The sequence below is a fragment of the Tenrec ecaudatus genome, chromosome 17 (genome assembly GCF_050624435.1).
Source record: "Tenrec ecaudatus isolate mTenEca1 chromosome 17, mTenEca1.hap1, whole genome shotgun sequence".
Classification (NCBI taxonomy): Eukaryota; Metazoa; Chordata; class Mammalia; order Afrosoricida; family Tenrecidae; genus Tenrec; species Tenrec ecaudatus.
Window position 1 is genome coordinate 64931433 of NC_134546.1, and position 26119 is coordinate 64957551.

The window sequence follows — 26119 nt, forward strand, 5'->3', positions numbered from 1 at the left end:
CCTGCAGATGTAGTCAGTTTGATTCCTCTATGTGAGAAATACTGTTGACACCCCATTATAAATCCCCTACTTGGATCATACCTTGATGGGCCTCCAGAGGGAAAACTGGGGCAGAGAGATCATCTTATCCATGCGAGGTCACCACTGGGTAATCATGAGTGGTTACAACAAACTCAAGAAATTCAATCTGTACCATTTTAGTGAGAGAGAGGCTTTATTAATTGATTTTACAACATTGGATGCCCAAGCCTTGGATGACAAAGCAAGCCAACATGCCCAACAAAGCTTTCACCAGGCCATTTCTTAGTTTGGGACTCCCTCCCCTGGTTCCTCACTGGCTGCATACTATGGGGTGGCGGGTGGGGCGGGTGTAACAATCTTTCCTTAATTTAAAGTTTCTTCCTGGGGATTTCCTGCCTCCTACCCTTCCTGGATTAGTTAGTTCAATTCCCCACATGAGTTATCAGCTTGTGCTCCGGCTACTTAGTAACTTCTTGACCTTTTGTTCCCTTTACTACTGAAGAAGGACCCATTTGAGATTTAGTTCTCGCACTGTAAACTCTGTCTTATGAGGTCATGTTTATATTGTTGAAAAAGGTATTTGCAATGAAAAAGTCATTGATCTTGTAAAAATTCTAACAGAGCTAACAGCAGAGACTTAATACTATCTCAATTGTTCTATAGCATGCTACTTGTTTAACTTCACTCACCTTCGCAGAGATCTTGTGAAATAGGTACTAATATTCCAGTGTAGTCTGGGAAGCTGAGGGCCAGAGTGGTCAAATAATTCACCCAAGGCCGCACAGCCAGGAGGGCTCCAAGACACAAGACTTGGACCCCGTCCCCGTGGGGAGAGCCTGCACAATGAACTGTGATCACCTACTTTTCTGACTGCATGGTGTCCCTTTACGCCTCTGTGCCTCCCATCAGAGCCCAAGTCACAGGGCAGCTCCCCAAGCCGGTTCCTGGATGCCCCTCCCCCCTCTCCCAGCCCTCCCTCATCAAGAGTCCCTCCTTGTCCCTTTAGCAGCTGTATCTGACTTTATTAGGCACGTACTTTTGAGCCATAATTACCGTATATACTCGTGTATAAGCCGAGTTTTTCAGCACAAAAACTGGGGTTCAGCTTATAGACGGTCCGTGGTACACTAGCGAGGTGTAACATCTCTTGTGTGATTGCCATTCCTCCACTGTTCATTCAAAGCCCCGCTGACACTGCAGGGCTTTGAATGTTTGTTTACTCACATCTAACCAATCAGAGCTGCCCTATGACGTGGTCACCTCCAAGCACCCGTAGTGATTCACTTACGCAGGCAGCTGAACTGGTAAGGATGTGTCTGTGGCTGCACTCCGTCTCTCCCCTCTGGTCTCTGTGTTAATTCACATCCTACATTTCCCACCCTAGGCTTATCCTCGAGTCAATCAGTTTTTCTGGTTTCCCAGGTGATAATTAGGTACCTCGGCTTATATTCGGGTAGGCTTATATTCGAGTATATATGTACTTACCTTTCCACCTCCCTGGTTCCCTGCCTCCCCCCCCATACTATCCCACATCCTTCCACCAGAACAGGGTGAAAGTCCCCGGAGTAAGTTCAAGAACTTGGGCCTAGGGCTTGCCCTGGTTGGGGGCGGAACATTTTCGCTTCTTTTTAGTTTGTTTTTTTTTTACATTTGTATTGACACCTAATCCCCACATAATACAATTCAATAGTTCAATCGCTCGTTCATATCAAGAATAATTGTGCAATCATCACCACATTCAACTTTAGAACACTCCACTCCCCATGGTTAAATCGCCTTTAAGAGTAGTTATGTAATCGCAGTCAGGCTAGGGCTCGCTCACCCTCCCCGGCAAACCAGGGCCGTCCCTGACAGACGGAAAGGTGGGTAGACCTGCAGCCTCGGAGAAGAGATCTTGTCGTCCTCCTCGTTGCCGCTAGGGGGAATCACCGGTCTGTCTCCTTGCTGACTCTCAGGCAGCGGTTCTCAACCTTACTCACGCACGCCGCGACCCTTAATCAGCTCCTCATGTTGTGGTGACCCCCCCAACCATCAAATTATTTTCGTTGCTACTTCATCACTATGATTTTGCTACTGTTAGGAACCGGGCGACTCCTGTGAAAGAGTCGTTCGACCCCCAAAGGGATTGTGACCTACAAGTTGAGAACTGCTAGGTTAGGGTTAGAAAAATTTACAAAAAGAAGGAAAAAGACTAGAGAACCAGCGTGCTGCCGGCAGGACTGCTTCGGGGGTGTTCAGTGGTTGTAATCTTTGGAGAGCGATTGCCAGGCCCTCCTTTCTGGTAACTGACAATTGCAGATCAGATGTGCACCCAGGTTGCCACAACCTGATGTGGAGGGGGTGGGCTCTGCCACACTTTGGAGGCCAGCCTGTGTGCAGAGCAGGGGCGACCATGGACCACTCGGCCCATGCTCCTTCCTCCACACGCAGGAGAGAGCCGATTCCGGCAAACACAGGGCAGACCTGGCCAAACGGGGGGGGGGGCAGGAATGAGGCTGAATGCTTTAGAGGCTGAAAGGAAAGGGGTCTTGGGTGAGGGGAGTTCCAGTTGTAGGGGAAGGTGAGGGTGTTCCCAGGGTGGGCCGCTGAGTGAGCAAAGGCTTGGAGGGGCAGCAGCCGTGGAGAGCTAAATGCACTGCAGGGGGAGCCTCGCCTCTGTTTAACCAGGCGCAATTTCTAGGCAGAAGCTGGATAGCGATCTGCTAGGTCCTTGGTTCCTTGGTTCAGAAGTTCTGATAAGGAAATAGGCCGGGCATTTTGGAACATCCTGATTTTAAACGATGATGTGAGCTAATGCACAGTTAAGCTTTCAGCTCTAGAGGCAGCACTGAGAGCAGTTGTCAGGCTCTAGGACAGGGCTGTGACCTACCGTCCTTCTATAGAGTCTTTGCAGACTAGTCGCTGTCAGCTCCCCCCTCTTCCTCCGCTTAAGTGAGATGAGATTCTTTTGGGTGGGAGCAGGGCCTGTTTGTGGGAAGCCCCCTCCCCTCACAGACACTGGGCATGCTTCCAGGGTCTCCGCATAGTCACCCCACTCAGGGAAATCCCAACCCATGACTGCCCTGTTTCCAGTTATTTCTAGTCCGGATGTGGCTTACTATTCAGACTACTCAGTAATTTTTTTTTTAATTCATGAAAATTTTTTTTTACATCTTATTAGGGGCTTTCATGAAAATATTTTATTTGGAAAAAATATATAAATTCAATAGTTAACCATCTGGGTATATTGTATCTCAAATTTAAATTATCATGAGATACAGGAAATAAACTGGAATACTTTCTTAAACCAAGGCTGCGGGGTGGTTGCTCTGTGTCACGGAATCCCCTGCCTCGTGGGACCCCACCAGTGCAGAGCAGAGCCATGTTCCACGGGGCGTTTCCTCAACTGTCATTCTTTGTGTGGTTGTTGGGAATAGACACAGCAAAAGCCACGCCGGCCGCGTAAGCCCTCTCTCCCTGTCCGTGCAGTGCCCGCGCTGCAGCCTGTGCAAACCATTCTCCCCCTTCTTCGGAGCTGCCCCTCCCACTAGCATGGGCTCTCTGCCCTCAGGTTCCACCAAACGTCTGAGTTGCTCTTGTCAGTTTGTTCCCATAGAGAGAGAGAGAGAGTTCTTGTCCAGGGTCTTTTTGACCTTGAACACTTCGACTTCTGTCTAGATCAGGTCTCCAGGGGTGCAGGTTAAGGGGGTTAATGGAAGGTAATTTTCTCATGCTTAAGGGAAAACGTTTGTTAAACATTTACCCAAATAACCCCATGTGTGTCTGAGAAAAACTGCATGCCAAAGGGGGTTTGGAAGTAACTCACCAAGCTTCCTCACCTGGACCCTGTGGGTGGGCTCAAACCCCCAACCTTCCAAGGCAGGTTGCCCAATGTAGTGGTTAGCATCTGCGCCTAAACCCCGACCTTTTTTTCTTTCCTTCTTTTTTTCAGTTTTATTGGCACATAACCCACATATTATATAATTCAGTCATATCAAGAAAACATGTACAATCAATTTAGAACGTTTTCTTCCCCCCCCCATGATTAAATCATATTCAGTTCTAGTGCTCCCTCCCCCTCCTGCCTTCATTGTTTACTCTCGAAATCCCCTTACCTTCCCCAGCTCCCTCCCCACTCGTACATCCCCACAAACCATTGCACCTCTGCATATCCCTAGGCATCCACTCCTTTGCTTCACAAACTGGTAAACTCCACAGAAACAAAAAAGAACAAAAATAAAGTGGTAAGAATAAAACAATAGTAATATAAAGGTAAAAATATTAAACAAGGAGTAAGAAAGAAAGAAACAATGAGTATTTTAAAAGTCAGGGAAGAGATTTTGTCATGGAACAAGCAAGAGATCCTTGCACCTAGAACACATTCAGGTTGGGTCTAGAGCAGCGGTTCTCAGCCTTCCAAATGTGGTGACCCCCAACCATAAATTGATCTCGTTGCTACTTCATCACTGTAATTTTGCTACTAGTATGAATTGTAATGTAAATATCTGATAGGCAGGATGTATTTTCATTGTTACAAATTGAACGTAATTAAAGTATAGTATTCATCACAAAAATAACATGTAATTCTATATTGTGAAATATTTATTTCCAATTACAAATAAATGAAATTTTCTCTTCAAGCATGGTGAAGCATGGGTAACAGTCTTCACTGGTATGTGGGCCTGTCTGCATGTGGGTGGACCCGTCTGGAGACAGATACAGGAGTGGTGTCTCCATTCCTAAGACCATCAGAAAGATGTTTTTTCCGATGGTCTTAGGCGACCCCTGTGAAAGGGTCATTCGACAACCCCTCCATGGGGTCTCGACCCACAGGTTGAGAACCACTGCTTTAGAGAGGTCAACTGACTGAATATCAAGTTTGATCCATTATCAGGATTTATAATGATCTATATAAATCTGTTTTTTAAAAATCATTTTATTGGGGCTCATACAACTCCTCACAATCCATACATAACATCAATTGTGTAAAGCACATTTGCATTTTTGTTGCCCTCATCATTCTCAAAACATTTGCTCTCCACGTAAGCCCCTGGCATCAGCTCATTTTCCCCCTCTCTCCTTGCTCCCCCCTCGCTCATAAACCCTTTATAATTTATAAATTATTATTTTGTCATATCTTACACTGTCCAACGTGTCCCTTCACCCACTTTTCTGTCGTCTGTCCCCCAGGGAGGTGGTTATATGGAGATCCCTGTAATCGGTTCCCCCTTTCTACCTCATCCTCCCTCCACCCTCCCGGTATCGCCACTCTCACCACTGGTCCTGAAGGGATCATCCATCCTGGATTCCCTGTGTTTCCAGTTCCTATCTGTACCAGTGTACATCCTCTGGTCTAGCCAGATTTGTAAGGTAGAATAGGGATTATGATGGGGGGGGGAGGAAGCATTTTGGAACTAGAGGAAAGTTGTATGTTTCATTGTTGCTACACTGCACCCTGACTGGCTCATCTCCTCCCTGTGACCCTTTTGTAAGGGGATGTCCAGTTGCCTACAAATGGGCTTTGGGTCCCCACTCTGCACTCCCCTCATTCACAATGATAGGATTTTTTTGTTCTTTGATACCTGATCCCTTCGACACCTTGTGATCGCACAGGCTGGTGTGCTTCTTCCATGTGGGCTTTGTTGCTTCTGAGCTAGATGGCCACTTGTTTACCTTCAGGTCTACAGAAATCTTGATAGTAAGGATGGTCCAGACCCTTGCCTGTGGCTAGAGGGCATCTGCCTGCAGCTCATCCGACCAGACACTCTGCAGATGGGGTTTGGGCTTCTCACTGTCTTCCACAGCCTTCCCCAAATTGAGGGTTCACAATTTTAGCGGAAATTTTTCCTTTTGTCATACTTGAATTTTGTTATTGTCATCTTTGGATCACATAAACTGGGGTGGTTCTTCCAGTGTGGCCTTAGTTGACCCCTTGTTCAGACTGCTGCTCTTTTGAATACAAGCCTTTGAGACCCCAGACTCAATAGTTTCCAGTCTGATTTTGTCACCACACGTATCTTCAGTGATCCTTTCATGGGGGAGCAGGGCCACGCGATCAGAACTGACTGTGCTTGGATTGGGGCTAGAATTAAGTCAGAGCCCAGATTTCATCTGCGTGTCCATGGAATGTGCACCGCTGAGGCTTATGGTGGTCGTTTTATGACAGTCACACCCCCATGAGACCAACTGCACCAGCACTAGCAACCAACCAACCAACAGACAAACACACAAGCTAAGGGCAGGATAGCAAAAACCCACAGAAACAATAAAGTACATTGTCAATCATCCCCTGGGGGGGATAAGGCGATTGCACTGGTGACTGGGTTTCCCAGTGACACAGCCCTGCAGATGCTGTTGGAATGAGGAGTCTCCGGGAGTACAGGTCCACCCGGAGTTGTCACCCTCCACAGTATTGGTCAGCATTCCTTCCCGATGTGATGTGTCTTCTCCCTCGTCACCCACCATACTCACCAACACAACTATCAGTGTCTCCTCCACAATGTGGATGCTCCCCTCCCCTTACCTTCCATCAAGAATCTCCTTCCGTTCCTATGGGGGAGCCCGTTCCTATGGGGGAGCGGGGAGGCCTTGATTTCCCCAGCCTTCTCTCGATGTTGCCTAGCCTCAAGTGGGTGGTCATTTCCCCTCTTGAGAGAGTGACCCCAGACAGTGTGAGGTCTCCTCCAAGCTGGTTCTTGTGAAGTGTGCCAAAGGGAGTTTCATGGGTGGTAGGGAGCTGTGGCAGTTACATCGTCTGGTGCCAACTTGAGACTATTAAGAGTGAAGGGGTGGAGTTTAGCCTGTCAATCAGGTTGCTGCTTGATGACCTCATTTGGAGGCGCTACGGAGATAAATAGCTCGCTGGAGGTGGGGCATAGATACTCTGATTGGTCTTCCTGATGACAAGACACATGGAGCTATGCTAGAGCCCTGGAGCTAGAAGGAGCCATGTGGAGACCCATGCCAATGCTGAGATGCTTACACTGCCACTAGATCCACAAGACTTCCCACCCACTGACCTGTGATCTTCCTGCAGTCAGCATCATTGCACGTGTTTCATGAGTCTGAAGAGGAATTTGTAGATTGCTATCAGACAAATGGGCTAATATGGGGCATATGGACTTGATCTGGACTGGGCTGGGATGTTTTCTCAATGTTCAATTGCTCTTGTATATAAAGCTCTTTCTTATACACATAGGAGTGTCTATGAATTTGTTTCTCTAGTCAACTTGGACTAATACAGTAGCCTTCGCCCATTTTGTTCAGGAATTGGTTCCTAAGATTTGTTTAATTGATGTTCCTTCTTTTTATATATATATATTTAAAGATTTTAATAAACATTTAGGGTTTTAATAAGCCATGTTTCAATGAGATTGTTCTGGGTTTGAGTTTACCAATTACTTTTTTAAATGAGAATTTAAAATGGTAAGTTTATAATTTCTTTTCTTTTTTGTGGTATTTTCTTCTTTTTAATCATTTTATCAGGGGCTCATTAAAGTAGCAGACTCATACAATACCTGTCCTTTTGTGACTCACACTCCCACCCTTTCGATGCGCAGTGTGTTAACCATTTGCACCACCAGGTATGACAACTGTTTATTCCCCGTTTTTACCTGCAAACATGAACTGGGTCTTAATCAGCCACATTCATATGTCTGCAAAAATAAAAGCACCAACAGTCCATAAGTAAACCTCACTTCACTCCAGGTCAGACTTGACCCTCTTGAGTTTACAGAACACTTTCTGTGCTCAGAGCATTATGGTTTTGTAGACCTTTGCATTTTTCCTCTCAGGAAATCCCTTAGGGGCTGTAGTGGCCCAGTGGTGAAGAGCTAGACTGCTAACCAAAAGGTCAGTGGTTTGAACGCACCAGCAGCTCCGCAGGAGAGAGAGGTGGCTGTCCACTTCCATAAAGAGTCCGGCCTGGGAGGCCCCCTGGGACAGTTCCACTCGGTCCCATAGAGTTGTTCTGAGGGTAAGGCCTTGTGAAGCGCGAAGGAAAGGAAGGTGCCCAGCATCAACACTAGAGGGCTCCTGCTCATCATTCGTGGGGATCCCTGCTAATGGAGGCTTTACCCCTTTCTTCCCCCTCCACTCCAGCTTGCAGATGCCAGCCTGCTACCCAACTTGAAGGAACTTCTCTTGTCTTCCGGAGACAAAGACAAGCGGGCCTGGGACCTGGTGAGCTGGATTCTGTCCTCCAAGGTCCTGACAATCCACAGCGCAGGGAAAGCAGAGGTGAGACCTTGCCGCTCGGAGGGAGCATCGGGCCCTGACCCAGTGGCTCTGAGACCTCCCTGGCGGCTTGCTGAGAATGCAGATTCCTGGACTCTTCCTCCACAGCTCCTGTACTGCCTCGGCATGCCTGCCGGCAGGACAATCGCTGGGCCGACCTCTTACTAGCAATGACCAAGTATTGTTTGTAGACTTGTTACTGTGAAGGTCTGCAGAGCAGGCCGGCAGCATTCACCAGCCCCGCCACATTCTGTTTCCTCCCATTCACTGCAGTCCCCGCAGTGCACCGCCTCTTATGGCACTTCCTCCGCACTTCCTGTGTCCATTCCTTCTTGCTTCCTAGCCCTCTGTACTCTGTCCTTGGGTCAGTGCTGCCCTCCTGATCCCAAAGGGCTGGGCGTTCTAAGGTGTGGGCGCCTTATTCGTGTTCACCTTCTATACCTGTCTCTTATTTGGCTGCAGATGGATCGGGCACGGGTGGGGAGGGTGGGTCCACCCTTGAAGGCTGACTAAGAACCATAGTCTCACTGGTTCACCTAGTCTCTGTCTGACCACTAAGCCTGGGCTTTACTGGGTGCCTTCCAATACTTCAGTTTTCTCTTCTGTAAAGTGGGAATCCAGGTAGTCTATTGCCGTCTTGCCACTGGTGTGAGATTGGAATGAATTTTCTCACTCAGGACCGTGCCTGACACATGCAACGGGATCAGTAAAGGTTGAGTATCACTTGACTTAACAAGCACCTCAGGTAATTCTGATGAAGGTGAGCTCCGAATAGACCACTTTAAGAAATATGGCCGAATCCCGTTGCCAGCAAACAGGCATAGCTCCAGACAGTGGAAAGCCTTAGGTTTGAGTTCGAGTCCTACCTCTGTCAATTTTGGGGACCTTTTCCCCCGTTTCTACATGGAGAATATAGATGGCTGCCTCAGAGAAGGTTGTGACAGAGGGAGTGTCCCCTCCCCACCGCACATTTCTGGCACAGGTCAGACACTCCACGACCCTGCTGTCTCCAGCCCAGTGTGATGCCTGGGGATTGGCAGGGATCACAAGCACCCTGAACCTGTGCTTTTTCCTCCGAGACAGACATATCTGTAGAATTTGCGATCTCGTTCCTCAGGCCTGGAACTAAACTCACTGATATGGCTTAATTTTCGGCCAAACAGTAGCTAGGTCTATGAGGTGAACAATAAGCTAGCCAGCTATGCACACCACTAGTATGGTACACAACCTCAGAGTGATCAACCACTGGGGATATTGGGGACAGCATTTGGCCAAGGACATTGTTCAGAAGGCTGAGGAGAAGAGGGGAGCGGGGGGCAGGGAGGGGGTGTGATGAGCAATGGTTTATGGGAGTGGGTTGCAATGATGAGATGAAGCAAAATATGTATGAATTGTTGAGCGTAAAACTGACGATCTCTGTACACCTTCATCTAGCTCACAATGAAATTTGTTTTTAATAAGTTTACAGCAAAGAAAATTGATGTCTTGGAATCTAGTGCCTAAGGGAGATCCTTCTTTGTCTGTTAGGAAAATACTCTGCGGAACTCAGTGTGGGTTGGGAAACCTTTGTTCATGTTCAGGCCGGGTTGCTAACTCACTGCATAATCTTTGGGTTTTATTCGATTCCCCTGTTCATTTGTAGTTTCTTCACTTATTTCTCATATGCCTATCGAGCACCTAATAGCGGTGGAGCGCAGTGGCTGAAGTGAACAAGGCAATTGTTTGTTGGACTTTTTCATTTTCTTTTCCCCTTGCTGTCTGGTTATAGACCAGTTAACGTTTCAGGAAAAGCTGGGGGCTAACACCCAGGGTGGCAGGCTTTTTATGTTGCCTAAGTCATTAGTCTACCATTTATCACCATTCCGAGAAAAGGATGCTTTAACATGAAAGAACGAGGGTGGTCTTGGTCTTAGAGTAAAGAATGTGTCTTCCAAAGAAAGAATTATGGCAACCTTATCTAATATGAACCTATTCCATTGTCTTAGTTTTTCTCATTTAGACATGACCAAAAGATAACCCAAAGACACACTGGCTTTGATCTCTGGCTTCCTGTTTAAAACATCACTGCCCCGAAGAGAATTGTCTTTTAGGACAGGGCATACCATCCTGTATCAGTTAGCTTTTGATGCCAAATAAACCAGTCAAAAAATTTGCTTAAAGCAACAAATCTTGATTGCTTCTGGTCTGGTCTGGTCTGGCTCAGGGCAGGGGGCCGGGGGCTGGAGGATCTGCCATATCCTCAGTCCTATCGCTGGGACTTCCATGTGGCAGGAGGGGAGGCTGGTGGGAGCCTTCTCTGTGAGGCTCGCATCTTTTAGGAGGCTAGTGTGGGCTTGTTCACATGGCAGTGAAAGGTCAAGGGTTACCAGCAGCAAAGAATCAAGGTAAAGCCATTTTCAGTCTCCCTTTGCCATATGTCAGCTAAGTTCCCAATTGCTCACTGCAAATTACCTGGCCACGCCCAGGTTCAGAGAGGTTGGAGATATAGATTCCCTTTCTTGCTGGAATTCCTCTGACAAAGGAATTGTTGAAGGGTGCAGAGATGGGAGGACAAATATGTAGCCATTTTTGCAATTGATTATACCTTCCCAATTACCGTATATACTTGAGTATAAGCCAACCCGAACATCAGCCGAGGCACCTAATTTTACCACAAAAGCTGCATAAAGAAATGTGCCGGGAAAACTCGGCTTTTACATGAGTATATACGCCAGTCATCCTGCTTTTGGCAGGACAATCCCGATTTTTAACAATTTTTCCTGCGTCCCGTGGCGTTTTTAAAAAGTCCAGATTTTTGGAAAGAATGCTCGACAAGCTAGGGTACACAGTTTTTGGCTGCCCTGTGGCTATTTCACCAGCGTATGAGTTTTATCGATGGTGTCCCGCTTTACCAATGTTACAATCTGGTCACCTTCTCTAGGAGGACTGTAAAGGTGGAATGCAGGAAACATGTGAACGTGTTACATCAATGAAAAGTGACCACTGGCTAGTGAGAAGGCGCAGTTAATGCCTGAGTTCTATAAGGCACACCATTATTCGAGGAAATTGTCCTTTGGTTGTTGTGGCTGTTAACATTTTATTGTATTTTGGGTGAAAGTTTTCAGTGAAACTGGTTTTCCACTCAGTCATTTATGTCACTGGCAGTCCCCGTCCTGTCCCCGCAGTCTCCTCCGCCCTGGGCTCTGCATCTCCCTGGTGTCCTTTCCTGCTCTCAGTGTGCGGCGGAGGGGGTTTGGTGGGTCTGAGGAGTGGGTCCCTCGAGGGTGTAATTGCTCCTTCTGCAGAGGAAGCAGTCTTGAGCAGGGAGGCCAAGCCTGGTCATCCGCTGATGACAGCTTTATCCTCCTGAAACCAGTTCTCGTGGTGAGCTGAGCCCAGGGGAGGTAAGCCCGCTGGACCAGCTGCCCAATTAAAGTCTGCACTCCCTTTATGTTTTCAAGTTTGAAAAGATCCGCAAGCTGACGGGTGCCCTGCACACCCCCGTGCCCACGCCGGACTTCCTGTTTGAGCTCGAGTATTCCGACCCAGCCAATGCCAAATTTTATGAGACCAAAGGAGAACGCGACCTCATCTACGCCTTCCATGGGAGCCGCCTGGAAAACTTCCACTCCATCGTCCACAATGGCCTGCAGTGCCACCTGAACAAGGTGGGGCCAGTGGGTGCCCTGCCGACCTGGGGAGTGTGCTGGGGGGGGGGGGTGGCAGCAGAAGCACCTGGGAGCCGGCTAGAAGGGGCTCAGCCCAGACTGTCTGCATTGGAGTTTGCTTTGTAACAAGGGATTCCCAGGCAGGTCGCGTTTTCAGAAGCATCTATTTAAGGATGGTGCCCACGGGGAGCTTTTACAAATCCCAGTGCCTGGCAGCCCTTCAGACCATGCGCTCTTTGACAGCTCTCCAGAGGCTTCCCATGTGTACGGCCAGGCCTGGCCACTCATCTGGGGACCTGCTGGAAATGCTGAGCATCAAACCTTGTCTAAAAATGAAGCCGCACTTTCACAACCCCCCCCCCCCCCCCCGCGATGCATGCACCCTGAAGGCAGAGGAGCACTGCACTGGGGACACTCCAGCAGGACAACTGGGAATGGCCCTGAGGGGGGCTCTTTCTTCTCCCCTCCCTCCCTGAGTTCCTCTTCTTTCTCCAGAGGCAGTCATACGCACACTGCTCACTGACGGTAGCTCACCCTTCAAGGACACATAGGAAGCATACAGACCGATGTTGGGCCCAGAAAGGCTTACTCAGCAGGCTCTGCAGCCCTGGCTAATTTACATAAACTCTCTGAGCCTCAGTTTTCTCATCTGTAAAGTAGGGGTGCTATCCTAGTGGAAAGGTCAGTGGTTTGAACCCCCTTGAAAGATGTGGCTGTCTGCTTCCGGAGTCAAGAGGACAGCATTGGAAAGCCCGTGGAGCAGTGCTGCGCTGGCCTGTGGGGCCCGCGAGTAGCGACAGGTTGGCGTGGTCTGTGGTCTGATTGCCCACACTCAGGTGTGCTGAGAAGGCTGCAACAGGCCATGTCAGCAGAGGGCCCCATGAGAGGCTCGGGGACAGGGTGTCTCCTAGTGGTGGCAGATCTGCCTTGTCTGGCTTGTGACCCATGGGCTGAGCAGCCCTAAGGCTACAGCGACCTTTTCTAACACTGCTGTGTCTCATTAGTGCAGTTGAGTCTTACTGAGGATGACAGGCTTGTTTATGCTGGCTCAGTTTCTTATTACGACCAGGCTACTGGGATCCAGGGGCCCCCCACTTTACCCAAGAGCTGGCCTGGAGAATGAGACATTCTTGTACAGCAGTCCCGCACGTCAGTGCCCTGGGAAGCTTGCTGCTTAGAGCCATCTGGTGAAGCGTCCTGTGGTGTCAAGCCCATCCCCTCCTGCTCCCTTGGCCTCTGGGTGTTCAGCAAGGGGCTTGCTGGACGGAGCTTCCTGCCAGCTGAGGCTGTGAGTTGTCACGGCAGAGGTGCCCTGCCTACATACAGCAGCCGCCCAGCCCACAACATTCTCAAGTCCAGGGCAGGGTGCATTCACTGCAGCTGTGGGCAGGTCATGGCTTTGGGGTCAGACCAGGGACATCTAGTGTCCTTGGGGATGGTCTGTATCAGCATTTTTGAGATGAGGACACTGCCTAACCTGACTAAGGTGGAGTCTTTCCCCCTGAGCCTTACTTTGCAGGGTAAGGACTGTGGAAGCCTTTAGCCATCGGAAGGAGAGTTCTCCTTTCCAGAAGATAGGATATTTTCAGTGAGTGGTTCAAGCCCCCTCCTCAGCTTGTGAGGTTGCTACCATAGCCCAGAGGTAGCATGGCCTTGACCTGCGTGTCAACGTCCCTCCATTGGTGTCAGCTACCTGGGATGTTAGACTGAGAAGTTTGAGTCTGCTCAGTATGAAGGAGTGCCATGATTGGTCTTTTAACTTTGTTTTTGCAAATTCACTCTCTTTTACTTTGTTTCCTTTTAAAAAAATTTTTTTATAAATCTTTTTATTGGGGCTCATACAACTCTTATCACAATCCATACATACATCAGTTGAGTAAAGCACCCTTATACATTCGTTGCCCTTGTCATTCTCAAAATTTGCCTTCCACTTGGGTTCCTGGAATCAGCTCGGTTTCCTTTTTTTTCCCCCACCTCCTCCCTCCCCGCTCCCCCCTGGTCTTTTAACTTTAATCATCATGATTGACTATTGATATCTACCATGGGCAAAGGATGCAGATGTCTCTCCTGGGGTCTTTCCTGCTGTCTCCAGGCCTGCTTCCTCACGGAAAACACCATCTGGACACCAGGGAGCCACCTTCTAGAGCTTGGGACATTCTCTTGGTCAGCGGCAGCACAAATAGAGTTATCCACCCACCCTCATGTAGGCCTCCTTCATTCAGTTAGTTTCTGGTCTGGGAAGCATTTCTTACCAATGAATGTCTTCGATTCCCTCCCCTCTGGCACGAACTCCTTAGTGGCATTCATTTTGCAAGTCCATCCATGTAACAGTGCTCGGTACATTCAGGTAACAGGAGTCACCAGACAAGGGGGCTTCAAAAGGCTCGTGGAAAAGTGGAATTAAAAGATAAGAAACTTAGGAGCTTGTGATGGGAGACCTCGCACCAGTGGCTGTCGAGTTGATGCTGGCTCTTGGCCACCCCAGTGGCGTCAGAACAGAGCTGTGTCCCAGAGGGTTAGTAATGGCTGGTGTTTCCGGAAGTAGCCTGCCAGGCCTTCTCCCATGAGCCCTTGTGTGGGCTTCAATCGCCAACCTTTCCATTAGCAGCCAAACCTGTTAACTGTGTGTTCCCCTCAGGGACTCCATGGGGAACCCTTGACCTAATTAATCCCTCGTATGTGCCAAGTGGCCTGTGCCATCCTCCATGGGCATGCGCTTTCTTAATCCTCACCCCTAACCTTGTGGGGCAGGTGCTGTTCTCTGTCCCGTAGGGATGGAGACTCTGAGAGTTTATATAACCTGCCAATTTATGGGAGGTAGAGGCAGGATTCGCACTCAGAGCTATACTTTCCCCTCCAGGAACCCCTCGTTTGGTACGGTAGATGGCCACATCCACAAAGTAGCCATTGCTAGAGTGACTTGTCTAATCATAGCCAGACGATGGTCCCCAGAACTAGTTGGGCCTCTGTCTATTGCTGGGAAACAGCTGATGTGACAAGTTTGGTTTACAACTCCGTGGAAGGAAGACCAGGTCACCTGCCTATGCCGACGCCCTTCACTGCACTCACCCGGCTGTGCTTCTTTTCTGTTGACCTCTGCCACTCCAGACATCCTTGTTCGGGGAGGGGACCTACCTCACCAGTGACTTGAGCCTGGCCCTCCTTTACAGCCCCCACGGCCATGGGTGGCAGCGCAGTCTCCTGGGCCCCCTCCTCAGCTGTGTGGCTGTGTGCGAAGTCATTGACCACCCAGATGTCAAGTGCCAAACCAAAAAGAAAGGTGAGTGCATGTTTGGCCCCGGGTCAGGCTTGGACGTGGGGAACACAGGCTTGTTTGCTGTTGGTCCAGGGGCTGGGTCGGGGGGACTCCCATCCAGAGAAGTGCGGGACAAGGGTCTTCCAACTGGATGTAGAATGGAGACAAGGGCGGCCCAGAGGAGGGGTGAGGGTCAAATGGGAGGCTCCGAGGAAGGGGAAGTCAGAGTGGATCCTAACGACAACTTTTGGGGAGACGGTGGAATTATTAATTGTATTTTCTTGTGGTGAAAGTAAAACAAGCTCTTCTCGAGAAGGCGAGACGTGATAGATGCAGCAGAATATGGACTCTGTGAAGGCAGGAACCTAGTCTCACTCATTCTCCTCCACCCCACCCCCAGCCCATTGCAGCTTTCAAATGGTGGTAACCTAGGGTCAGCAGAGAGCTGGATTGACGCTAAGGACTCTGGGTCCAGACCCCATCCCTCTGGGCTACTCTGGTGACTGCCAGAGCCCCTGGAAGCTGTGAGGGGCAGCAGAGACCAGGGGTATGAGCTCACAGAGCTGATCTGCCAGCTGCCGACCTTTACCTCATGACTCCTCCCCCAAATGTCCTTAGATTATCTTCCTTGTGCCCCTGTCCCTGAAGCAGTTGCCCACCTTCGTAAGCAAGAGAGGCCACATAACCATCAGTCTCCAGAACAGGCCCATGTTTCTGCTGAGAAAAAGCATCCAGAAAATGGCCTATTCCTCGCCTTTAATGGAAAACAACTGGAATTCTCAGGAACAGGCCCAGGCCCAGGCCTGCCACCACCCTCCCAAACCAGACAGCATGCATATTTGAATTTGTAATTCTCGGGAAGTTTGTAAGCCATGACAGTAAGCATCAAACAAAACCTTGCCTCTGTTGTCACTCAACCTTGGCCCCCACCTATCCCCTCTTCCTTTTCTTTTTTGATAAAATTTTTTCCTGCTATCAAAAGGTTGTTGTTTTTTGAACCTCTTAGTATGAAGCATAGAAGATGAGTCTGAGAAGCTTGAATTCAGAGTAAAACTCAAAACCCAACTCATTGCTGAGTCAATTCTGATAGAACAGGGTATTTTTCTGATGGAGCAATACCTGATAGAACAGGGTTCAACTACCCCTATGGATTTCTGAGACTATAAGTCTTTAGGGGGGTAAAAAGCCTTCTTCTTCTCCCAAGACTGGTAGTTTTGAACTGCTGATCTTGGGGTTAGCAGCCCAGTGTGTGGGCTCCTAAGCTCCCTGAGCTCCAAGTGAATCCAGAGTGGTTCATTTAAAATGTCTACAGAGAGACTTGTTTCAGATTGAGTGCATTCCCTATTTCAGACCAAGAGCACTCCCTGTTTCAGACCAAGTACACTCCCTGTTTCAGACCAAGAGCACTCCCTGTTTCAGACCAAGAGCACTCCCTGTTTCAGACCAAGAGCACTCCCTGTTTCAGACCAAGAGCACTCCCTGTTGCAGACCAAGAGCACTCCCTGTTTCAGACCAAGAGCACTCCCTGTTTCAGACCAAGAGCACTCCCTGTTTCAGACCAAGTGCACTCCGTTTCAGACCAAGAGCACTCCCTGTTGCAGACCAAGAGCACTCCCTGTTTCAGACCAAGAGCACTCCCTGTTTCAGACCAAGAGCACTCCCTGTTTCAGACCAAGAGCACTCCCTGTTTCAGACCAAGAGCACTCCCTGTTTCAGACCAAGAGCACTCCCTGTTTCAGACCAAGAGCACTCCCTGTTTCAGACCAAGAGCACTCCCTGTTTCAGACCAAGAGCACTCCCTGTTTCAGACCAAGAGCACTCCCTGTTGCAGACCAAGAGCACTCCCTGTTTCAGACCAAGAGCACTCCCTGTTTCAGACCAAGAGCACTCCCTGTTTCAGACCAAGTGCACTCCGTTTCAGACCAAGAGCACTCCCTGTTTCAGACCAAGTGCATTCCCTGTTTCAGACCAAGAGCACTCCCTGTTGCAGACCAAGAGCACTCCCTGTTGCAGACCAAGTGCACCCCCTAGGTCTTGCACTCATAGGAGCTTGTGTTTGTTTCTCCTGCCCATCTGCTTTTCCCATTTTGTCCCTACTCAGTTGGGTTCTTTCCTTTTTCCCCTTAAATTTTACTGTTCGTTTTCCCCTCCTGACTGTCGGATTTTTCACTAGTTCTGGGCTGCATTAGGCACCTCTAGGCTGGCTACTTGGCTGCCTGCTGGGTCTTCTCCACCTTCAGGCCTGGAAGCTTGATCCAGCTTCTATTCATAATTTTCTTCCTTTGTTATTGACTCCTACCACCCACTTCCTCTAATAAAGTTTGTGCTTATTTTCTCCCCCATCGGTTGATCTCTCCTGATTCAGATTCCAAGGAGATAGATCGCAGAAGAGCGAGGATCAAACATAGTGAAGGAGGAGACATCCCTCCGAAGTACTTTGTGGTCACCAACAACCAGCTGCTACGAGTAAAGTACCTGCTGGTCTACTCCCAGAAGCAGCCCAAGAGGTGAGGCAGGTGGTCCCTGCATAAGGTCCAGAGAAGTAAATGGCTGTATCTGAGTCTTGGGTTTCTTGGTTATCAGCCACCCTGCTTGGACTGTATCGGACCCCAGCTATGTAAGAAGCACCATGTTGGATATGCTGAGGGATCTGATAAGATCTCGGCCCCCAAAGACAGTGCAATTCTAGGGAAGAAGACGGAACAAGCGTTGTGAACACAGAGAACATCACCAAATTGCTGCCCCCAAACCTTGAGACCTTTTAGTGTCTAGGCTTAGAGGTCACAAAATGCAGCCCATTGGCCAGGCAGAGTAGAGGGTGGATGCTCAGCGACTACAGAACCCCCACTCACCTCTCTCTGGATTGGAGATGTCTGCTCTTTACCTGCAAAATGTGGGGGGGAGGTTGAACCCTACAACAGAGGGGCTGGGGCTGGTGGGGGCTGGCGGGTGAAACGGGTGCGGAGCTCTTACTTTCAAGATCCCGGGTGGATGCCTAATCTCACCCAGCAGTGTAGTGATGGGGGTGTGGACAGGGTGCTTCAGGGCCTAGCATTCACTTTGTTCAGGTGTATGGTAGAGAGAACCTTTTAAAGGGTCAGCAGCAGGTGAGATGGGACAGGAGGTTATTTTTAAGAACCTCTGCTCCTGTGTGCCTTCAGGATTTCATAAACCAATAGCATTTCCCCCAAAACTTTGGAAATCTGTACAGGGTCCCAGTATTTGGTCCTTGGGTTTGAAATCATCTGGCTTTTTGCTGTTTGGAAATTCCTTCATTTTCTGCTTCTCCCAGGAGTGTAGTGCACACTTGGCTGATTCAGATCACACTGCAGTGAGCCAAAGATGATCTCCCCAGCTCAGACTCTAGTCTGTGCGTCTAAAACAGAGAAGACTTAGCTCAGTAGCCTGCCACCTGCCTCCATTGAGACCCACAAGCTCAAGCGGGGGCCCTTCTGTACACGAGGAGCTATAAAAGGGAGCGCAGGATGGGCTCCTTTGCGTGACTGTCTCGGTCCATTTAGAAGATGTTCTGTTGAAAGGCGTGTCAGTGCCAGGGCAAACAGCTCCAGATTTCTCAGGCAAAGCAGCATGGTGACGCTTTCAGCTCATGGCTCATGCAGAGGCTGGGATTCATCAGTTAGTCCACTGAGACCAGAAGTTGCTGCATATATTTTTTTGGAAGACAAAAACAAAACAAAAACTTTTCTCTCTTTGCCAACATCATTCTCTCTCCCCTTAAACAGGGCATCCAGCCACCTGGCCTGGTTTTCCAGCCATTGGTTTATGGTCCTGATATCCCTGTATCTGCTGCTGCTGCTCATAGTGAGCGCCATCAACTCCTCTACCTTCCAACACTTCTGGAATCGCGAGAAGAGATGATCTTTCTGGGCCTGGTGTGGGTGCTGTCTTGACCACGTGCCTTAGGAGAATCTGCCCCATGCCTCTGCCCCTCTCCTCCAGCCAGGCCGACCCTGGGGGCCAACTGGGGCCTCTGGACCATGCTGTATGTGATGCCCCAGCCACAATGTGATCTCTGGGACCACTGGTCTCTCGTGCTCACATTTCATGGGAGCCCGTGTCTGCTCCTCACTTTGTCCTGGGGAAGTGGCTTCCCAGCTGGGGCCCAGGGGAAGGCCGCCCGTTTGAAAACACTGTCCACGCCATCCGTGCTCCTGGCAGTGGCCAGCCCTCTGCTGCCTTCGGGAGGCGGGAGTGAGTCTGGGGGACTATAAATCACTAGGTGATTGCCTTGTTTTGATCGAGCCAGCCAAGAGGAGCAGTCTTGTTTCTCGTAAAAGTATCAATGGGCTGGCTTTTGAGTTCCATCAGCCTTGGTATGCGAGTGTAAAACATCTTTCACAGTTTCCTCAAATCAACAGAAACTGCCTTTTGTTCCAGCTCTGCCCCCTCCCCACCCCTTCACCCCCCAAACCACAGCTGAGAAAGGAGGAGTTTCAGAGATGTGGTAAAAAACAGCCCCGAACTTAACATCTTTTTGTAAAAATTATCAACTGCTGTGTACAGCTGCAAATAGAATCAAGTGTTTGTTTTTCATTTTTGGGGAAAGCTTTTTGACAAATTAGGCTTTGTGAGGTGAAGGAAGCGGGTTTTTAAACAAAGGGCACCATTTGGCCAGTGGCCTGGCTGTTTTTGGATGAGCTGCGGGCTGGCCCTCCTTTCCTGCTCAGGAAGTGGCCCTGATCGCAGCCTGCCTGGCTGCTAGACTAGGACACTAGCTTGCCAACGCACTGTGCATGGAGCTTTTTTTTGGGGGGGTGGGGGGGTGTCGCAGGCTGGTGGTTTAACATGAGGAAGAGCCTGTGCCCAGCCAGCCATGGCTTTCTTGGCCCCCTCCTTCCGGCAGGGTGTCAGCCTCGGAGGAACCCAGTCTGATCCAAGAGTGAGATTTCTGTTGAGGAGGAAAGTAAACTTTTCTATAATTTGTAAAATTGTGAGAAAGCAACTTTCATGATTTCTACATTGACTGCCAGACCATTTCAGAGACAATAAAAGTACTTTCCAACCGCTGGTGGCCTGGCATGAGCCTGCTGCTTGTGCCTTCTTAACCCTTTGCAGCCCTAGCCTTGCTTCCCCTCTTACACAGGGTGACCGCAAGGCCAGCTGAAAGGCATTGGATCCCTGATTGTTGGTGCAACAAGTATGTGAGCACCAGGCACTAGAAATGCAAGACGGATGAAGTGCAGAATGTCCCTGTCTTCATGGAGCTGAGGGTCTGGTGGGGGAGGCTGGAGGCGAGGGGAGCAACAGATCGACAGATAGTGACAGCAGAGTGACCGGTCTTGTATGGTACGTTACGTTTTGGAGTCTCGTGGGTGCAAACAGTTAAGCACTTGGCTGCCAACAGAAAGGTTGGCGGTTCAAGGCCAGGTGGTTGCCTTCTGAAGAGCTCAAGAAGCAAGGTTCCGCTCTGACAACATGGGAAGTATTGGGCAAGGGGCCCTAATGTGAGTCAGGGGCCTTCATGTCCAGGTTCACTTCATTCTTACAACGGCCTACGAGGTAAGTAGGGTGATGGATAAGGCCAGTTCACCAGGCAGCTGACGGCAGAGGAGACCAGTGGGTGGCTCATTTGGAGCTGCCTCACATCAGTGGCCCCTCATGCCTTTTGGTCATGTGTGTAAGCCACCTGTCTGCCCTGTGACAAATGCCACTGTCAGGGGATACAGCTCTGGGAAGGGTGGCAAGTGGGCCTCCCAAGCAAGATAATCTGCTTCCAGGAAACGCCAAGGGCCCCATGAGCCATCAGTCTCCAGCACAAAGGTGAAAGGTCTGACTCTGGGCCTCTTGGTGAGCGTGTTTGTGAAAATGAGAGAGGTGCAGTAGGTTATGTGGTTCATTGTGGCTTCTGGTTAATTCATTTCAGTAAAAAGTGATTGCCTACAAAACCAGGACCCAGGTGGTAGTTTATGGACTCAATTCAGATATGTTCTTTAGGACATAGGCCCATAGCATCTGAACCCATTCCCACTGCCAAGCCCAGGAGGTTGTGTTGGCTTGGAATCTTCTGCAAGTTCCCTCCCTGTTGCCATGGCGATTCTTAGCCACCCCAATCTGAATTGGACTCCTCACACCAAAATAAAACTGACTCTCCCCAAGTCTTCCCACCCCCAGCCCCCTCCTCCTCACCCTTCCACACCTCGTGAGTTTTCCATCTCTTGGCCTTTGTTTGTTTTTGCCTTTGTCAGGCAAAACTCTCTGGATGGGTTTCTGTTTGTTTCCCAGCTGTCTAGGGCTGCGCACCATGGAGACAGTGTCCCAGGCTGCTCCCAGCTCTGCTCTGCTTAGAATAAGCCCCTCTCCTTCACATGCATTTCCAACCTGATGTTTGGAACATCCAAAAATAAATCATGATGTTCGAAAAGCCAGATACAAACCAACATCTCCACCCACTTCGCCTGGCGCCTTGTCTACCTGGAAAGCGTTTAAGAACATTCCCAGTATCCCACTGCAGGCTGTCCTCCAGAAGGGGAAGGCGCACGTGTGGACTCCCCATTGCATACCAGCCACAGGACTAGGTGTGGCTTGTATTTAAGGACCTAGAGGTGAAGATGATGTTTCCTGCATTAAAATGGACCACAACCTTCTGGAAGGCAGCACGCGGTCTTGGCATTTCCAAGGATTAAGATACAGTGGGGCTCACGAAGTCTCCTGGGAGGAAAGTAAGAGGAAATAGAGGGAAGAACCAGGAGGCAAAGGACATTTATATGTAAATATGTTTATATATAACGAGAGGGGAATACATCTATGTACTCATATCTATATGTTAAGAATTAAGGTAGCAGATGGACATTGGGCCTTCACTCAAGTACGCCCTTAAGGCAAGAACACTTTGTTCTAATAACCTGGCATTCCCTGATGCTCACCTTCCTGACACAATTGCTGAAGACAAAGGGGGTGCATAAGCAAATGTGAAGAAAGCTGATGGTGCCTGTTATCAAAAGATAATAGTGTTGGGTCCTAAAGGCTTGAAGATAAACAAGCAGCCATCTAGCTGAGAAGTAACAAAGACCACTTGGAGGAAGCACCATGAGGTGTTGATAGGATCAGGAAAAGTGCAGAGTGGAGACCCAAAGTCAATCTAGGCACTCGACATCCCTTTATGGAAGGGCCTCAGGGAGGAGACCAGCCAGTCAGGGTGCAGTATAGCACCAATGAAACATACAACTTTAGTTCTTTAATGCTTCCTACCCCCAACATGATCCTAATTCTACCTTACAAATCCAGTTAGACAGAGATTGTACACGGGTACAGATAAGAGCTGGAAACAGGGAATCCAGGACAGATAAACCCCTCAGGACCAAGAATGAGAGTAGTGATAGCAGGAGGGTAAGAGAAGGGTGGGGGGAGAAACGGGGAACTGATCACAATCATCTACATATAACCACCTCCCTGAGGGATGGACAACAGGAAAGTGGGTGAAGGGAGACATCGGTTAGTGTAAGACATGAAAAAATAATTATAATTTATGAATTATCAAGGGTTCGGGAGGGAGGGGAAAAATAAGCTAATACCAAGGGCTCAAGTAAAAATGTTTTGAGAATGATGGCAACAAATGTACAGAATGTGCTCGACACGATGGATGTATGGATTGTGATAAGAGCTGTAAGAGCCCCCAATAAAATGATTTTTTATAAAGTCTCCGGTGCATAAATGGATGAAGGGATGCAAGAAACGTCCATGCCATAACAAAACCAAACTCACTGCCATCAAGTCAGTGCCCACTCATAGTGAACCCACAGGACGGGTAGTTGGCCTATAGGACAGGCCCCTGTAATGCTTGATGGGAGTAAAGCCCGTCTTTCTCCCGCTGTGCCATGGTCGAGGGAGACTGCCAGTGGTCCTGGTGCCCTTGAGTCAATTCCCACTCAGCAACCAGTGTGACAGTAGCACTGCCCCAGGAGGATGCAGTTCGATTGGGAACAAAGAAAGGTAGGGTGGTGGGTGGGGGTTCCAGAGCAGGTGGTGGATATTTGTTACTTGGTTTCAGGGGGATCCCGTTTGCGCTCGCACCTTGTGAAGGCAACGGGTATGGGCAGGACACAGCTTTGTTTCACTGGAAAGGACCAGAATTACAATGCCAGTGGCCTGGGAGAGCCCTAGTCTGATGCTTGTTTTATACACAAGGGTAAATGACTGACAAGTAAGACTCTTCTGAAGTCAGTAATGAGTTGGGGGTTAGGGTGGTGTAGTGAGTGAGAAGGAAATGGCGGATTTCAGGGCAGGAGGTCCTTTGACCATGATGAAGGAGTGGGGAGAAAAGGCCAGGGCCACTGGAGGTCAGTGTTGCTCAGTCCCCATTTGGTCAAGGGAGGACCCCAGAAGAAGCAGTGTGTGGTGCTCACCGGCCTTTCCAGCATCGACAACATTGGCCAATTCAGCCCAACTGGGGCATGAAGGAGACGAGGTCAGTCTGAATCAAAAGCGATTTGTCAGCTTACTATTTGACCATTGATTTCCCCTTGGGTAGTCATGACATCTGTGAGGAGTCCTGGGGGTGTAGTGGTTAGTGATTACGTGTTGGGCTGCAATATCCAAGGTCAGCAGTTTGAAACCACCCGCAGCTCCGAGGGAGGAGAACTGGGCTTTCTCCTGCAAGCAGTTCTGGGCTCGGAACAGTTAGAGCAGGTTGATCTGAGACAGCATGGCTCATGGCAGTGAGAGAATGGCGCCTTGTTCTTGGCACCCAGTGTTCATTAGTTCTCCCTAGCCTCCGTCCTTTCTTCTCCCAGTTCACTGGGTGCTGGTAGAGCAGTGGCTCAGGCCCTGGCCAATCTGCTGCTTATAACCCCCTGGCGTTGGTAATTGGCTCAGCTATGTACACGTGACCCAATCAGCATCAGCCAAAAGAAGAGAGGCTTTTGGTGCAGGCTCCTGGGAAAGAAACACTTGCATGTCCTCCGGTCCTCCATGTGAGAGGCTGCTCCCACTGCTGTTACCTTGCAGCCGTGTGACACTTTAGATCAGCAGTCCTCAACCTTTGGGAATCGAACGACCCTCTCACAGGGGTCACCTAAGACCATCGGAAAACATAAATATTTCACAATATATAATTACATACTGTTTTGTGATGAATCACTATGCCTTCATTATGTTCAGTTTGTAACAATGAAAATACATCCTTCATAACAGTAGCAAAATTAGTTATGAAGTAGCAACGAAAATAATGTGATGGTTGGGGTCACCACAGCCTGAGGAACTGTATGAAAGGGTCGTGGCCTGAGGAAGGTTGAAACCACTGCTTTAGATTGATGCTAACTCAGTGGAAAGAGAGCCAAGAGAGACAGAAACTGAGTGCTAGTGACGTCCACGTACTGAACCTAGCCATACCTCAGACTCCAGCTGTACCGTGATGCGGGACCCAAAGTGCCCTCTTTATTTCCCGTTGCTGTTTGTTTTTTGTTATTGATTTGTGACCTGGGGGAACCCCATGTGTTACAGAGCAGAACTACTCCATAGGGTTTTGGTTTGTTTTCGGAGGTGGGGTGGCAGGAGGCAGGACTATCATATTTTAAAGAAGCCAATATCAGCTCCTCTTTTTGCCCCTCCCACCTTCCTACCTTCGTAAATTTATAAATAATTTTTATTTTTAATATGTTACACTATCTGCTGTCTCCCTTCATGCACATTTCTGTTGTTCATCCCCTTGGGGGTGGCGGGTTGTACATCATTGCAATCAGGTCCCCTACCATCATGGTATCACTACTCTCATTATTGGTCCTGGGGGGCTTATCTATCCTGGATTCTATGTGTCCAGAGCTCTTATCTGTACCAGTGTACATGCTCCGGTCTAGCCAGATTTGTAAGGTAGAACTGGGGTCATGATAGGAGGGGTAGGGGGGAAGCATTAAAGAACTAGAGGAGTGTTGTGTGTTTCATCAGTGCTGCACTGCACCCTGGCTGGCCTGTCTCTTTCTTGCGAACCTTCTATCAGGTTCCAATTATCTACAGATGGGCTTTGGGTCTCCATTCCAACCCCTCTTGTTTGCATCAAAATGTTTGGTTGGTTGGGGTCTTCTGATGCCTGCTGATACAGGATTCCAGCAACACCTGTGATTGCACAGGCTGATGTGCTTCTTCCATGTGGGCTTTGTTGCTTCTGAGCTAGATGGCTGCTTGTTTATCTTCAAGCCTTTACGACCCCAGACACCATCTTTTGTTAGCTGGGCACCATTAGCTTTCTTCACCACATTAACCTAGGCACCCATTTTGTCTTCAGTGATCATGTTGGGAAGGTGAGCATCACAGAATTCCGGGTTACTAGAACAAACTGTCCTTGTGTTGAGGGAGGATTTCATGTAGAGGCCCAATGTCTGTCTGCTACCTTAATACTTATTATAAAAAATACTTTTTAAAAAAAATATGGAACGCTTCACGAATTTGCGTGTCATCCTTGCGCAGGGGCCATGCTAATCTTCTCTGTATCGTTCCAATTTTAGTATATGTGCTGCCGAAGCGAGCACTAAAAATACTTCTTATAAATATATGTACATAGACCTATATCCCTATAATTATATATTAATCTGTTTACATATGTGCATGCCTATGTTTGTACCTCTGTAAGTGCCCTTTGCCTCCTAGTTCTTTCCTCTGTTTCCTCTGTCCTTTCATTCGGCTCTCTGTGCTTCCTCTCGGCTACATTGCACTTGATTGAACCCCACCAGACATTCTGTGCCCTCCTGGCCATTGATTTTAGATCTCTTGGTGTTCCCTTGTCCCTGGGTTTGTTCACTCCCCACTCCCTTTCTCCCACCTCCTCTTCAACCCTTTCCTACCCCGGGAACTGCCGGTCCCGTTGTTTTCTCCTCCGGATTGTTTATCCTGCCTGTCTTATATAGACAAGAAAAACAAAACAAAAAATAACCAATGAATACTTCCAGGTCTGTTTTGCTGGGGGAGGAGCTGATACCAAGGGCTCAAGTAGAAAGAAGAAGTTTTGGAAATTATGATGGCAACATATGTA

The 26119-nt window shown here is 48.9% G+C and overlaps 1 protein-coding gene and 1 non-coding gene across 3 annotated transcripts in view; one reads left to right on the forward strand and one right to left on the reverse strand.

Annotated features, from left to right (window-relative positions):
- Positions 1-22631, forward strand: part of PARP16 (poly(ADP-ribose) polymerase family member 16) — a 34519-nt gene extending 11888 nt beyond the window's left edge. For both annotated transcript variants that reach the window (XM_075535469.1, XM_075535468.1), the window contains exons 3-7: positions 8101-8238; positions 11676-11882; positions 14991-15162; positions 17504-17645; positions 18882-22631. In XM_075535469.1, the coding sequence (XP_075391584.1) occupies positions 8101-8238; positions 11676-11882; positions 14991-15162; positions 17504-17645; positions 18882-19017 (795 nt within the window). In that variant the 3' untranslated portion in view covers positions 19018-22631. The remainder of the gene's footprint in view (positions 1-8100; positions 8239-11675; positions 11883-14990; positions 15163-17503; positions 17646-18881) is intronic.
- A 2881-nt stretch (positions 22632-25512) lies between these two features.
- On the reverse strand, positions 25513-25619 carry LOC142431120 (U6 spliceosomal RNA). The gene has a single exon (XR_012780687.1). It is a non-coding gene; the product is annotated as a U6 spliceosomal RNA (small nuclear RNA).
- Between the last annotated feature and the right edge of the window lie 500 nt (positions 25620-26119).